Raw genomic sequence first — 13,033 nt, forward strand, 5'->3', positions numbered from 1 at the left:
TGGGGACCCTCTGGTCCCTTTCGGGTCGCGCCGCGGGCCTGCGTAGCGAGGGCCCAGACCTCGGTCCACCGTGGGACCGGACCATGAGCACTTGGCGGCCGGACGCGTCTCTGCGGCTGGAAACGCAGTCCCTGCCGTCGGGGCGTCCCGCCTCCCGCCCGCACTTTGCCCTCGGTCCCTGGGGCCCCGCTGGCCACGCCCAGGGGGCGGGGCCAGGGCGGTGCGCCCGGCTGGTTCCTCGGCGGTCCGCGGCGGCGGCGGCGGCGGCGGAGGCGACAGCGACGGCGACATGGAGAGCGGGGCCTACGGCGCGGCCAAGGCGGGCGGCTCCTTCGACCTGCGGCGTTACCTGACGCAGCCGCAGGTGGTGGTGCGCGCCGTGTGCGCGGTGAGTCGGCGGGGCCACCGGGGCCGCGGGGACTCGACTCTGCCCCAGGCCCCGCGGGGGAAGCCGCAGCCTACCAGCGCAGCAGGTGGTGGCCAGCGTAGGGCCAGCGCGCGGGGTCGGGATCCGCCACCCCCCGCCCCTCAACCCCGGGACTTCGCCGACCCCAGCTCCGCCCCTAGGTCCGGGCGCCCCACCACCCCCGGGCCTGGGCGCGGGGTGGCCGGGAGGTGCCATGGGGAGCAGGCCCGTCAACCTGCTGGCAGTGGGAGGAACTTGGGGCAGTTCCAGGACAGGTGGCCGGCACGCCACGACTGGAGCTTGGGGGGAATTCACCCGGAAGGGGTTTTCCGAAGCCACGTGGGGTGCCGGGTGTGGGTGTAACGGCCCGGCCCGGCCCTGAAACACGGTCTCCTTCCCACTCAGGAGCAGCCCACAGGTCTGCTTCCTCACCCAAAATCGCGTGACCCTAAGATGTACCCCTCCCCGTGAACTAGGCAATCCCTCCAGCACCAGGTTATTGGGGTGGGAAGGTTGGAGGGGGTGGTCCCATGTTCTTGGACAACTGGCATCCAAAGTCGGACAAGGTGGGAGGCAGCGGGCCGAGCCTGCCAGGTGCCCACACCACACCTGCCTGGAACTGCAGCCTTTTGAGGTGCCCATACCCCCTCCCTGGGGGGGTCTGACCCCGTGAGCAGATGGCCTATGTGTCGGGATGGTAGTGCCAGGAGTTGGGCCTGGCACACTGCTCCCAGCATCCCGGAGTTCCGGCTTCATCTCCTGCTGGGGGTGGGGCTTGTGACTGCCAGCTCCGGAGCCTGTTGAGAGGGCCTCGTGCAGGCAGGCCTGGCAGGGCAGGGCAGAGGCCTGGGCCTGTCCCCAGAGGGAGCCAGGTGTGCAGGCAGCCCTACATCTGCCGACTTGGGGTGGGGATGGGAGATGCTTGAGTTTGGGGAGAGGACCAGGCGACTTGAGGCTGTTCCCATGGGCCTGGAGCCCCTCCTGGAGCCCCCCTCCACCCCCAGCCCAGGACTTCCACGAGTGCAGAGCTGTATCCACAGGCCTGCTGGTCAGACACGCCTATGTGGGCAGGACCCACTCTCTGCAGGAGGCAGACTGGGGTTTCCTTTTAGGGGGGGGGGCCGAAGAGGCCGGAAGTCCTTATAGGAAGAAAGCTGGCCAAACTGGGGAGGCCAGCTTGGAGCAGGGAAGCGTTGGAGGGGCTCAGAGCGCCCTGGCGTGGCTTTCCCAAGAGGTGGGGCGTCTCCCATTACTGGGGCGTCCAGGCAGAGAGGTCGGGCACTGTAGTGGTGTCTCAGGCAGATCAGGGTGAGACGCCAAGCCTACGTTTCTATGATTTTGTGGCTTATCTTGTTTAAAGCTCATTAAAAGTGGGGGTGGGCAGATTGCCCTGAATCCCCATCATGAAGCTAACCCAGATGACCCCTTCAGACAGTCAGCTGGGGCAGGGAAGTCCCCTCCCAGGAGATTCCCCAGGCTTTTCCCACATGTCCCCAGTTTAGAAACTCCCAACCATGCCCCTTGTGATGGCAATTGAGGTCTGGTATCTGAAGAGGACCCAGGAGAAGGCAGAAGTGAGAATGGAGGGACTCTGCACCAGGAAGCAACTTGGTTATCAGTCCATTCCCCAAGCTCGGAAGGGGCTTCGATGCCGACCTCCTCAAGGGGAACCGTGGCAGTGGGAGAGGCTAGTGTTCCCCATTACGTGTGCCCTGTGGGGTTTGCCCGTAGCCTCTCACCTCCCCCCTCTGCCCCCAGGTCTTCGCCTTGATAGTGTTCTCCTGCATCTTTGGCGAGGGCTACAGCAATACCCACGACTCCAAACAGAGATACTGTGTGTTCAACCGCAACGAGGACGCCTGCCGCTACGGCAGTGCCATCGGGGTGCTCGCCTTCCTCGCCTGTGCCTTCTTCTTTGTGGTCGACGCCTATTTCCCCCAGATCAGCAATGCCACTGACCGCAAGTACCTGGTCATCGGCGACCTGCTCTTCTCAGGTATCTGCCAGGGGCACCTCCATTTGATCTCGGGAGGTGAATAGGAGTTGGAGGCCTCAGTGCCCTCGGGAGGGGCGGGAGGGGGCACAGGGTCCCCAGCCCGACTTGCGCAGACAGGCTTGCACGCAGGATTTCTGAACATCTGAAAGCCGTTGGTGTTGAATGGCAAGCGCAGGGCTGGGGAGCCGGGCCTCCTCGGATGGCATCTAGTCCCTACCCTGGCTTCTGCATCAGTGCCCTTTACACTCCTGGAGGCTTCTGGGAGATCCCTGCCCCCTCCACGGAGCCAACCCTGGCCTCCCCGGCCTCTCCCCAGCTCTCTGGACCTTCCTGTGGTTCGTTGGCTTCTGCTTCCTTACCAACCAGTGGGTGGCCACCAAGCCGGAAGATGTGCTGGTGGGAGCCGACTCAGCCCGCGCAGCCATCACCTTCAGTTTCTTTTCCATCTTCTCCTGGGTAGGTGGACCGGGTGGCCAGGGTCCTGGTGGCTTTGGTGAAGGGTAGTGGAGGGTTCCGGTGCAGGGTGGTGGTGGAACCCAGCCTCGGCGCTCCCTGCAGGGTGTGCTGGCCTCTCTGGCCTACCAGCGCTACAAGGCCGGGGTGGACGACTTCATCCAGAACTACGTGGACCCCACTCCAGACCCCAGCACGGCCTACACCTCCTACCCAGGCCCGCCTGCGGACAGCTACCAACAGCCGCCCTTTACCCAGAATGCTGAGACCACCGAGGGCTACCAGCCACCCCCTGTGTACTGAGTTGCGGCGGGGATGGTAAGGCGCGCAGGGAGGGTGCCTGGGGGGCACCCCTCCATCCTGAACTCCTCCCACGAGGTTTGCCTCCTGGAGTTGCCAGGTCGTCTCATCCAAAACGGTGCCTGCCAGAGCCACACGCAGCCTAGAGAGCCCCTGCCTCCCGTGCCCTGAAGTGCCCGTGCCCAAGGGCTGCCCCACCCCTCCTCAAGGGCACTTTTTAGAAAAGTGTTTTTAGCTAGACGTCTGTCATTGCTTGTGATGATCCCCACCCCCCTGGAGTAGCCAGAAGTGCCTGACATACTATTCGCCAAGTGCCTTAGCTTCTCCCCGGCCCAGCCACGGTGGCTGCAGTGACTTGGGATTCTCTGCCAAAGATGAGACTGGGGGGTCTTCTACCTGCTCCGCGGCTGGTGCAGGGCTGGGGCGCCCTTCCTCTTCACTCAGGTTTGTTCCCGCCCCTGGCTCAGTTGTGCCCCCCGCCTGCCCTAGAGCAGGCAGCCCGTGCTCACTGCGTGTCTGCTCACTCGTGGATCTGGAGTCACTACCCGATGCCAGTGCCTCTGGGCCACCATCCTGGTAGCCATGGGGCAGGGCTGGTGCCCACCCCAGGGGACACTGGGCAGCACTTCCTGCTCTGTGCTCCCATCCCCTGGCAGCAGGGAGGGGCTTTGCCCGACAGCACCCAGCTTTATGTATATATCCTGCCACTGTTAGGAGGTGTGGGGTGCACCCACAGCCCCCAGGCTGTTCTGAGTGTGTTAAAAAGCTTTGGGGGAAGACACAGGGCACCCTTGGGTTGTGTTAGACTGGTTTGAAGATGGAATAAATGTTTTCTCATTCATAAATCTCCACTGTCATTGGTTGAGCCTCAGCCTGGGGGTAGGAGGAGTCCCACTCTGGGGGACACCCTTGGGGGTGGCTTCATGGAACTTGCATTTTGAACAAGGCGGTGGCAGGCTGCCCTTTCCCCGTCTGGGGTCTCATTTCTCACAGTGCCCGCCATCAGCGTCTTAAAATAGCCTCTGTGCTCAGCCTGTAAACAAGCCGGGCTTTCTGGGCGGCCTTGCCAGGGCCGCCTGCACCCTGCTCGTTTTGGTGGGGGCGCCTGGGAGCTGGCTCTCCGAATGCCTCTTCCCCAGTAACCCTTTCCTTCCTGCCCCCCACAGTGGAGGGAGGAACACCCTGGGAGGGGCCCCTACTTCCTGCAGAAAGGGCTGAGCACCTCTGGAACCCTTCCTTGGACAGGGCAAGAAGCAGGCGTGGCCACCGAGCCCCGAGCCCCAGAGGAGTGAGCACACCCCCTCAGAAGACGCCAGGGCCCCTTGAAGTAGCTCCCGGCTTCCGTTTTTTGAGCAATGACAGGGAGCTGTCAAAAGTGGGCCCTGATCATTTCAAAATCCTGAGTAAAAACGAATAGCGTTCTGTGAATTGCAGCCTCACCGCTGTACTATACCCCAGTGTAACCTGGGACCCCGACCCCATCTGCATGGGGCACACGGACAGCCCAGGCCCACCCCACCCCCACCCCAGCAGACTGTTGCCTACAGTGAGCTGCCTGAGCCACAGCTGAGCTAGTTTTCTTGGCTCCTGAACTGTCCAGTGTCTGTTTCACAAACAAAACCTGACCTCACAGCCCCAGCTGGCAGCACCGACCACGGCCTCCTCATCTTTCCAATTTGGGCCCCAGGCTCTCGTGTCCACCCATTCTGTCCTGAAACCCACCCGGACAGAAGAGCAGGCCAATGTTCCTCTTAGGACACACGTCACGATCATCTCTCAGTTAAAAGGTTGTGGCTAAGAGCAGTGGTACTAGAAAAAGATCAGGAAGGAAATCCCCATCAAATCACGTCGGAGTGTCTACAGTGCGACCCAGGGAATCCCAGGCACTAAAGAGAAATGTGCTTCCAACAACCAGTACATTTTAACATTAGTTATTAATCTCACAACAGAAGAATCAGGGACCCTGCCCCCAGGCCCCCCTTAAAAGACAAGCAAAGCCCTGGGATCTGAGCCCCAGCAGGGTGTCCCCTATGTGAAGAAAGCTGTAATTCTTGAGAAGGCGATCACCAGAACAGTCAGGACTTCCAGCTGAGAGGGAAGCAAGTCGAGGGCACAAGTCCCACCATCCTCAGGCCGGGAGCCTGTCCCAGGCAGAGGGACGGAGCCTTTGCGTGGAATGTGGCTCGGCGCTAAGCCAGAGGTGCTTCCCAGTAAGAACAGAAACCTAACGGTGAAAGCCACAGAGCGGGAAGAAGCCGGCAGTGCTGATGTCACAGCGTGTGGCCTGCCCCTCACCCCTGAGGAGGAGTGGTGTCAGCAGTGGCCAGCGCCAGCCTGGGGTGGTCATGATGGCCCAGCAGCTGGGAAGGGAACTGAGAAAGGCCGGTGGAGGGAAACGGGACTGCAGACCAGCAGCCCTGCTGGAAGTTCCAAATGCCAGTGAAACCTCCCCCAGGACTTCCTCCTCTGGAGAGGCTGCTCAGCGTGCAGGGGGCAGGCATCCGCCAGGGGGCGCTGGCTCCCCCAGGCCTCAGTTGGCAGGGCTGCACTGGCGCATCTGGTGCGGGCCAAACGGCTTCCTGGTTCCCGCCGCCGCCTCCCCGGGCTTGGTCTCCCCCAGCCTTCCCAGCGCCGGGCAGTTCTCTTTCTCCTCTTTGCTGTCCAGTCCGGCGGGCTGCCCCGGCTGCCCTGAGGCCTTCCGGAAGTAGCAGAGGCGGCACACGGCGTGGTATTTGTCTGCTCCTCCAATCACCTCGACCTGGCCCAGGGGACACGAAGGGCCCGGACTGAGCGGACACAGCGCCTCCGGACCGCCCCCGCCCCCTCGGAGAAGTCGGGTGGCAGTACCTCTTTCTCGGTGCCCAGCCGCTTGGTGTAGGCGGCCTCGCGGAAGCACTCCATGCACACCGCTGTCAGCTTCACCACGCTCTCCGCCAGGGGCACCAGGTTCAGGATGGTCCCGAAAGCCTACATGCCAGGGAAAGACAGCAGGTGCGCACACTCACCTCGCCAGGCGGGTTTGTCTCTGAAACCCTCTGCTTCACAAGCACCGAAGCCAGGAAACTGCCTTGACCTTGCTTTCCCCTGAGCGCCACCCTCTGCCAGAGGGCACCCAGTCTGGGATGGACTCGCTCCCAGGCAAACCAGGGAGCTGGGTCTGGCTGGTCTGAGTGCCTGGGGTTGGCGAAAGCCCCGTCACCCAGGCAGCACTGCACTGGGGAGGAGAAAAGGCTGGCTGGGCCGGCCGTCTCTGTGCACGGCCCTGTGCCTGACCAGGCCCTTTCCGCTCTCCCGGATCTCATCCCAAGACCTGGCCCGGGCGCCTTACCTTTCTCTGGAAGGTCCCATCCAGTGCGGCCACAATCACGGTCTTCCCAGCATTGGCCATGTTCTCACTAAACTCCACGATGTCGGGGAACTGGAAAGGGTGGGCGGAGGAGAGAGTGAGCTTCCACCCGGAGCGGCAGCTTCCGGGAGCCCACGGAGAAGATGCTGCCGGACCCGAGAACTCCAGCCACCCGGCTCAGCGTGGACACAAACAGCGTCTCCAACCCTCCTGCCCGGACCCCCGCCTGGAGAGGCGTGTTCCTGCACTCAGCCCCCACTGCCCATGGCTGTGCATGCTCAGGCCAGAGGGCTGCCTGGCGCTTGAACCTGCTCTCGGTTGGACCCATTAGCTGTGTGACCTTGGCAATGACTTCATGTTCTTGAGCCTAAGAAACGGTAAGAAAGGCCCTTGGTGTCAAGGATTAAAGGCCCTCAATTAATTATGCTGTTTGGCTGGTAGGCAGGTGGGCTGTTTCTGGGTTTACCAATTCCTTTTTTAACACAATGTACCATGTGATGCCAGGATGACACAGCACGCCCTTCTAAAGACAGGGCCTGCAGAAAGGTCATTACTTGGTAAACCAAATTTCATTTTAGGGCGAGGCTGCTATTTAAACCAATCCTTTGGTGACTTTTCATTGGTCAATCATATTGCCTTCAGTTGAGGGTGTTTATCTGTCTAGATTGGTCTTTGTGTTGGGCGAAGGGACTTTGGGCAAAGGGTCTCTCTCCAAGCCGCTCAGGCCTGACTCAGCCCCTTTACTGAGGGTACAAGGTCACTGAGACCCGAGCACTTAGCAAGACCAGGACCATGAAAGTGGTTAGAAAAACCAAGAGCAATGTAAGTGGCCACATTCGGAGGGCAAACCCCCCTGGGTGAAGCACCCCTGCAGCTAACCACCCACACAGACATAAGTCAGGACACAGGCCCTTCCACACCAGAGTTTAGGGACGCTAGGAGGGTCCTCACCCCCCTCCCCCAACACTGATGCCCATACAAAGAGCCAGTTCCTCCACCTAAACGCTTTGTCCCCTGTTCACATGCCACCCCCCAGGAACACTGAACCCTGAGCCCCAGCAGGGGTGCCCAAGCCACCAACGATAAGGATGGAGCCACCCAGGCATCTGTAGCATTTCCAAATGTCCACTGGTAACCACCTCACTGGCATTTATTGCCATTAGTTTTGTAGGTTATGTTATGTGTTGAATTGTGTCCCCTCTTACCCCCCCAAATTCATATGTTGGAAACCTTAACCCCCAATACCTCAGAATGTGACCTTATTTGGAGATAGTCTTGGCAGAGGTCATCCAGCTAAAGTGAGGTCAGGAGGGTGAACCCTGATCCAATGACTGGGGTCCTTATAAGAAGGGGCCATTTGCACAGAGACACGGACAGAGAGAAGACAACGTGAAGACACAGAGAGGAGACGGCTGTCTACAAGCCCCAGCTGGGGAGCGGCCTGGAACAGATCCTCCCTCACAGCCTCAGCCCTACCAGCCCCACCCACAGCTTCATTACAGACTTCCAGAACTGAGAGGATGTGAGCTCAAGGGCGGAGACTCAGGTTGTATCCCCAACACCTAGAATGTTGCTCCCATGTGACACAAGCTCAGAAAATAATGAATGAATGAGATTGGCTGCTTGACCAGCAGTTCCACTTGGTAGAGAAATCCCAGTACAGCAGACGGCAGCCCGAGATGTCCATCACAGCCTTTAAACGCCACACACAGGGGTTGGCTTAAGGAAGATATGGCATATTCATAAGGATGGGTATTTGCTGACGTGGAGAAATGGTCATTGTGTGATATGAGCCCAATCTATAACAAAATATGCATCTACAAAGACTGGAAGGACGCAGACCACGTCGCGTGGTTTTTGTTTTGTTTTCCTGGGCAGTGAAAAGAGAAAAGCAGCCCCAGCAGCAGAAGCCGGCCTCGCACTCACAGCCAGGCCTTGATGTTATCCTACTGAACATAATTAATTTCACGGAATGTGAACACCAGGCAAGGCCGCTCTGTGACTGTGACGGATCAAGACAAAAACAAGACCCTCCATAATCACGTCTGAGCTCAAACTGAGTTGTGAACAAAGTACCAAACCCCTCTCCTGGCTCCCAGGAGTGACCACTGCTGTTTTACCAAGCACGGCTCTAGCCTCCTCTGGTCCACCCTCCCTAGAGAGAAGGCCTAAGATGCTGGTCACAGAGTCACCCCCCTTCCCGAGGACAATGCATCAAGAGCTAAACCTGCTTCTAATGCCCTCCCCAGTGACCCAACACAAGTCCTCTCCAGCTTTTTGGGGATGCCCCCGGGTCCCACAGTGTGTTCTTCCAACCCATCCATCTCTGGGGCGGTCCTGGTGGTCTCGGGCTAGAAGACGCCGACAGTAGGCAACTATGGGCTTTCCTCTCATGTGGAATCCTAACTTTTTCTAGGTTACACATGTTATTACTGTGTAGTGCAGGAGAGATGAAACACGGAAAGAGGTTTTTAAAATCATGACTTCTGCTACTGCCAAGCCTTTAACCAACACGCAGTGGTGACGGCTGCGAGGCTGGTGTGCTCTGCAGCCAGGGTGCCCACCTACCGCCTACACCCTCTGCTTGCGGCTGGGGGTCTTCAGATGCATCTCCCCAAATGCCAAAGACTTCCACAAAGCAACCCAAGAGCCTCTGTGTCGCCTGGAATCACGAAGAAGCACATGCGTGCCAACCCTCAGGAAGGTGGGGTGGGGACTCCAAAGGATCCACCCCCACTCGGGCGTGGGAGACCTACCAGCCTCACCGTGGGAACAAGGTGTGGGGCTGTGATTTACATAGGACAGCACCTTGTAGCGTCCTATGAAGTGTTTTAATTTCATTTAAAGATCAGAAGAGGACCGGCCGAGTGGCTCAGTAGATTAAAAACGCAAGCTCTGAGCAACAGGGTCACCGGTTTGATTTCCACATGGGCCAGTGAGCTGCTAACAGGTGGCAGGATGGCTCAGCTGGTGAGAGCTTGTGCTCCTAACAACAGGTTTCCGGTTCGACTCCCACATGGGATGGTGGGCTAAGCCCACCCACAACTAAGATTGAACACGGCACCTTGAGCTGAGCAGCCATGAGCTGCTGACGAGCGGCCAGATGGTGACTGGACTTGAAACTGAGCTAGCTGCGCCCTCTACAACTAAGATTGAAGGACAACAACTTGGCTGTTCCCCTTCCCCAATTCCCCATTAAAAAAAAAAGAAAAAAAATCAGAATACAGCTCCAGCCGCCTGGTTCTGCCCTGGGCGAGCAGAGATCGCTAACCACTTACCAAACAAACAAAAAAATATCTTTAATTTGCAATTCCCTCTTCCTCCATGGCACAGATCGAGACTAGCTGTACAGTTCAGGGGCCCATGTGCTCGGTTTCCAGGGGTGGAAGGTCAGCAGAGGCAATGCATCGTACACTTCTAGCCTGGCTCCCGCACAGGGGGCCCTACCGTTTCCTGTTTCCACCATTGGATGTGGCCACCCAGGGAATCTTAGAAGCCACGTGTGAAGACAGGGACCTTGTCGGCAGGCCTCCCCACCACTGACTTGGAGTAAGCTTCTATCCCATTAAGCTACTGACATTTTGGGTTTGTTACAGCAGGTACGTTACCCTAATGTACTGGGTGGAGATAACCATACCACTAAGCACTGAAGCAGGCCCCTTTGGGAGTACATTTTAGCTCCATTCATTCAACTTGCAGAAACAAAAAGTTCCAAAGCACAGGAGAAAACCTAAGGCCATAAGAGATAAGCCGCCTACTGGGCCAGAGGGCGCGCTCCAAAGCAGCAACAGAAACTGAGGGGGCTGGAAAGACCATAAAAGAAGATTTTCAGAATGACTATGGAAGAGAACTGCATCAATTAAAAGAAAACCAACAGTAAATTGTTAAAGACAAATGAGTGTATGTGAATTGGAGTAACAGGCACCAAAAAAAAAAAAAAAAAAGAACGAGCCAGAAATCCCAGAAGTGAAAACTGAGTCATCAAAACCAAACACACATTGGGATGTACTACCCAGAACACCTCACAGGCTGAGGTGAACCAGAGGCTTGAGTGCTTGCATTTAGAAGGCACATGGAATACAAAGCTGGGTAAGTGAAAACAAAACCTTCCAGGACACACTGTTCTGAGACACAACAGACCGCGGACCTGTCCAGAGGGTAAACAGTAGAGCGATGCAGCCTTTGCATGAACTGCTAGGATAGCTGCTGGTCAACCTACCATTTGCTACCCAGCTTAAACCAGAGAACAAAACAAAGATGAAATAGGGGGACAGACAGGGGAGTTTGCCCGAACAAGCCAACTCACAAACTGCCCTTCGTCGATGCCTATGACGGCCACGCCCCGGGCCTCCTGGACCACATCCCGGAGCAGGCAGGCTGGCAGCGCCTCCATGGTGTTCCTGGGGAGAGAGGCCAGAGCATGAGCAAGGGCGACCCAGGAGACCAGGAACCACAACGCAGGGGCCAGAACAGCTCTCGTGACCACCCTCACCGACTGGCAAAGCGGGCTGCCGTTTGCCTAGAGCTCTGAGGGGCTGGCGCTCATGGGAAGGCATTTGGGGAGAAGAAAGGCCCTTGTTCAGAAAACTGGTTATTCAATACAAGCTGTGTCGCTTTACCTTGGACTAGAAGTTAGCGATGCCGGATAGAAAGCTCTCCTCTGCAGTTCAGTGGGCCGGGGTGGACAAGGTGACCTCATCAGGCACAGCACCCAGGGCCCACGGTACTTTTAGGGGCCAGTGAAATGTTTTAATTTTGTTTAAAAATCAGAAGAATAAATATAAATCAGCCTGCATTATATTTGTCTTCATACCAGTGCAGTCACGAAATAGAGGAGTTTTAAATCGTTTTCTTTTTATGGAGGAAGGGGCCCCTGAAGGCAGAGTGCTGACAGGGCCCTGGGCAGACCATTAGCAACAGACTCTGAGTCCTGCTTGCCCGGGCAGGGCTAAGCCTGGAACTCCAGCAGCAGTGCAACGACCTACAAGAACTTCCTCCACATGGCTCCTTCAGCCGATTAAAGGATTTCTCCAAGATCATGGAGCCATTAGCTGGCAGAGGCAGGATTCAAATCCGCTGTCACACGGCTGCCTCGTGTGTCCTGCGGCGAGAGTCCTACCCAGCAGGTTGAAAGCGGAAGGCAGTGTGTGGGAACGTTCCAGCGCATTAAGTGACACATGGGACGCCACCCTGCCCCCACAGCCAGGGCCGTTTTGAAGAGGAATGCTGCTCTCTGTCCTCTGTCTTTTTAAATAGTTTCTATGTTTTTCTACAATGTTGTTTTCTCCTGTTTCCATTTTTGCCTGCTCCTCTGAGCTAGCCGAGTGCCTTTCTGAAGGCCCGGCAGCTTGCAGCTGTATTTATAAAAAAAAATAAAATACTTTACTGCTTAGTTATTATCTTGCCATCATCCTATTACTTCCTGCATTTTAAATTCCTCCTCCCCTCCCAAAACGGAGAGAAGCAGAGGGCAGGCAGGGAGCAAGCTGATTCCCGCTTTGGCAGGGGAGCGTCACGAGAGCTTTCTCACTCCTGCCAAGTACTCGGTCATGGTCACTGCCCCCACAGCCCATGTTAGACAGGGTTTGTGACACTCCGCCAGCGGTCGGATTTAACCCTGCTCTGACCAACTCCAGAAACTGAACTTCTAATCAGTGCAGTGTCTCCTCCTCTGCTTTCATTGTCCTCCCCGGATACGCCCCAGTTCTGTGCAGTGCACACCATATTGGGAGGCGTAAATGGACCTGCATCAGACAGCATGGCCTGAAACGTCACTCTCATTCCTGACACTTAAGAACAAGTCCCCGGCACTCTCCACCCCGCCACCCGCCTGGCTTCAGAAAGCCCGCGCGCCCACCCTGAAGCCGCCAGTCCTGCATGCGGCACAGCATGGCTTTGCTGTTGGCGGCTCAGGTGGACAAGTCTGGCGGGCCAAGAAAGGAGTGTCTCAGGCCCCAATCTGCTGCCAGGGAAGGGGCGGGAGGGGAACTAAATTTAACCCTGACCTCCGGTTGCAGACTGAAATGTCCACAGGGTGCAGGCAGATAAACATCAAAACGGGCATGCACGAAGGCCACGAGATGAAAGGGAGTCAGCGAGGACAAGCCAACTAAAAAGCTGAATAAACACCAACATGCAGACTAAACAAAACCGGCCTGCCATCTCTGCATAGGTGTAAATTCCAGAGCAGGGCTTTTCAACCTCGGCCCTCGGCTGGCACACACCACTGACGACCGGGCTGGGACACTGTGTGTCGTGGAGATGTCCTCTGCACGGCAGGTTGCTCAGCAATGTCCCTAGCCTCCACCCACTGTATGCCAGGAGCGTGCACCCCCTCCTCCAGCTGTGAAAGCTAAAAACGCCAGACATTGCCAAATGGACTCTTGGGGGCAAAATCACCCCTGGTTGAGAACCACTGGGCTAGAGTCCTGTGAAAGGCCAAGTCCTAGGCCCCCTTGCTACACAACCTGGCAAGTTTGCTGATTTGAACGTTCAATGCCAGGCATCAGCCTTATGAACCATCCCCGCTAAA

General features: G+C 57.4%; 2 protein-coding genes across 3 annotated transcripts; one reads left to right on the forward strand and one right to left on the reverse strand.

Annotated features, from left to right (window-relative positions):
• The first annotated feature begins 225 nt into the window (after window positions 1-225).
• SYNGR2 (synaptogyrin 2) lies at window positions 226-4,000 on the forward strand. 2 transcript variants are annotated; one of them, XM_019644414.1, is made up of 4 exons: window positions 231-388; window positions 2,165-2,402; window positions 2,719-2,858; window positions 2,961-4,000. In XM_019644414.1, the coding sequence occupies exons 1-4, from the start codon at window positions 290-292 to the stop codon at window positions 3,156-3,158; spliced, it is 675 nt and encodes a 224-aa protein (XP_019499959.1). In that variant the 5' UTR covers window positions 231-289; the 3' UTR covers window positions 3,159-4,000. The 2 variants fall into 2 exon arrangements, with proteins under 2 accessions (XP_019499960.1, XP_019499959.1); XM_019644415.1 differs by lacking the exon at window positions 2,719-2,858 and having other exon boundaries at window positions 226-388.
• Window positions 4,001-5,070: 1,070 nt separating this feature from the next.
• On the reverse strand, window positions 5,071-12,396 carry TK1 (thymidine kinase 1). The gene is made up of 5 exons (XM_019644416.1): window positions 12,359-12,396; window positions 10,808-10,901; window positions 6,484-6,573; window positions 6,003-6,122; window positions 5,071-5,913 (listed from the first exon to the last, which is right to left on the reverse strand). The coding sequence occupies exons 2-5, from the start codon at window positions 10,892-10,894 to the stop codon at window positions 5,686-5,688; spliced, it is 525 nt and encodes a 174-aa protein (XP_019499961.1). The 5' UTR covers window positions 10,895-10,901; window positions 12,359-12,396; the 3' UTR covers window positions 5,071-5,685.
• Window positions 12,397-13,033: the final 637 nt, after the last annotated feature.

Source organism: Hipposideros armiger, unplaced genomic scaffold (assembly GCF_001890085.2).
Source record: "Hipposideros armiger isolate ML-2016 unplaced genomic scaffold, ASM189008v1 scaffold_87, whole genome shotgun sequence".
Lineage (NCBI taxonomy): Eukaryota > Metazoa > Chordata > Mammalia > Chiroptera > Hipposideridae > Hipposideros > Hipposideros armiger.

Bases quoted from the DNA above. Each gene is read 5' to 3' on its own strand.
- SYNGR2 (XM_019644414.1), top strand. From the start codon at position 290: ATGGAGAGCGGGGCCTACGGCGCGGCCAAGGCGGGCGGCTCCTTCGAC. The intron at 389-2,164 runs GTGAGTCGGCGG...CTCTGCCCCCAG, and splicing joins TGGTGCGCGCCGTGTGCGCG to GTCTTCGCCTTGATAGTGTT. The intron at 2,859-2,960 runs GTAGGTGGACCG...CGCTCCCTGCAG, and splicing joins TCTTTTCCATCTTCTCCTGG to GGTGTGCTGGCCTCTCTGGC.
- TK1 (XM_019644416.1), bottom strand. From the start codon at position 10,894: ATGGAGGCGCTGCCAGCCTGCCTGCTCCGGGATGTGGTCCAGGAGGCC. The intron at 6,123-6,483 runs GTAAGGCGCCCG...CCTGGCATGTAG, and splicing joins ATGGGACCTTCCAGAGAAAG to GCTTTCGGGACCATCCTGAA. The intron at 5,914-6,002 runs GTACTGCCACCC...CCCCTGGGCCAG, and splicing joins GGCTGGGCACCGAGAAAGAG to GTCGAGGTGATTGGAGGAGC.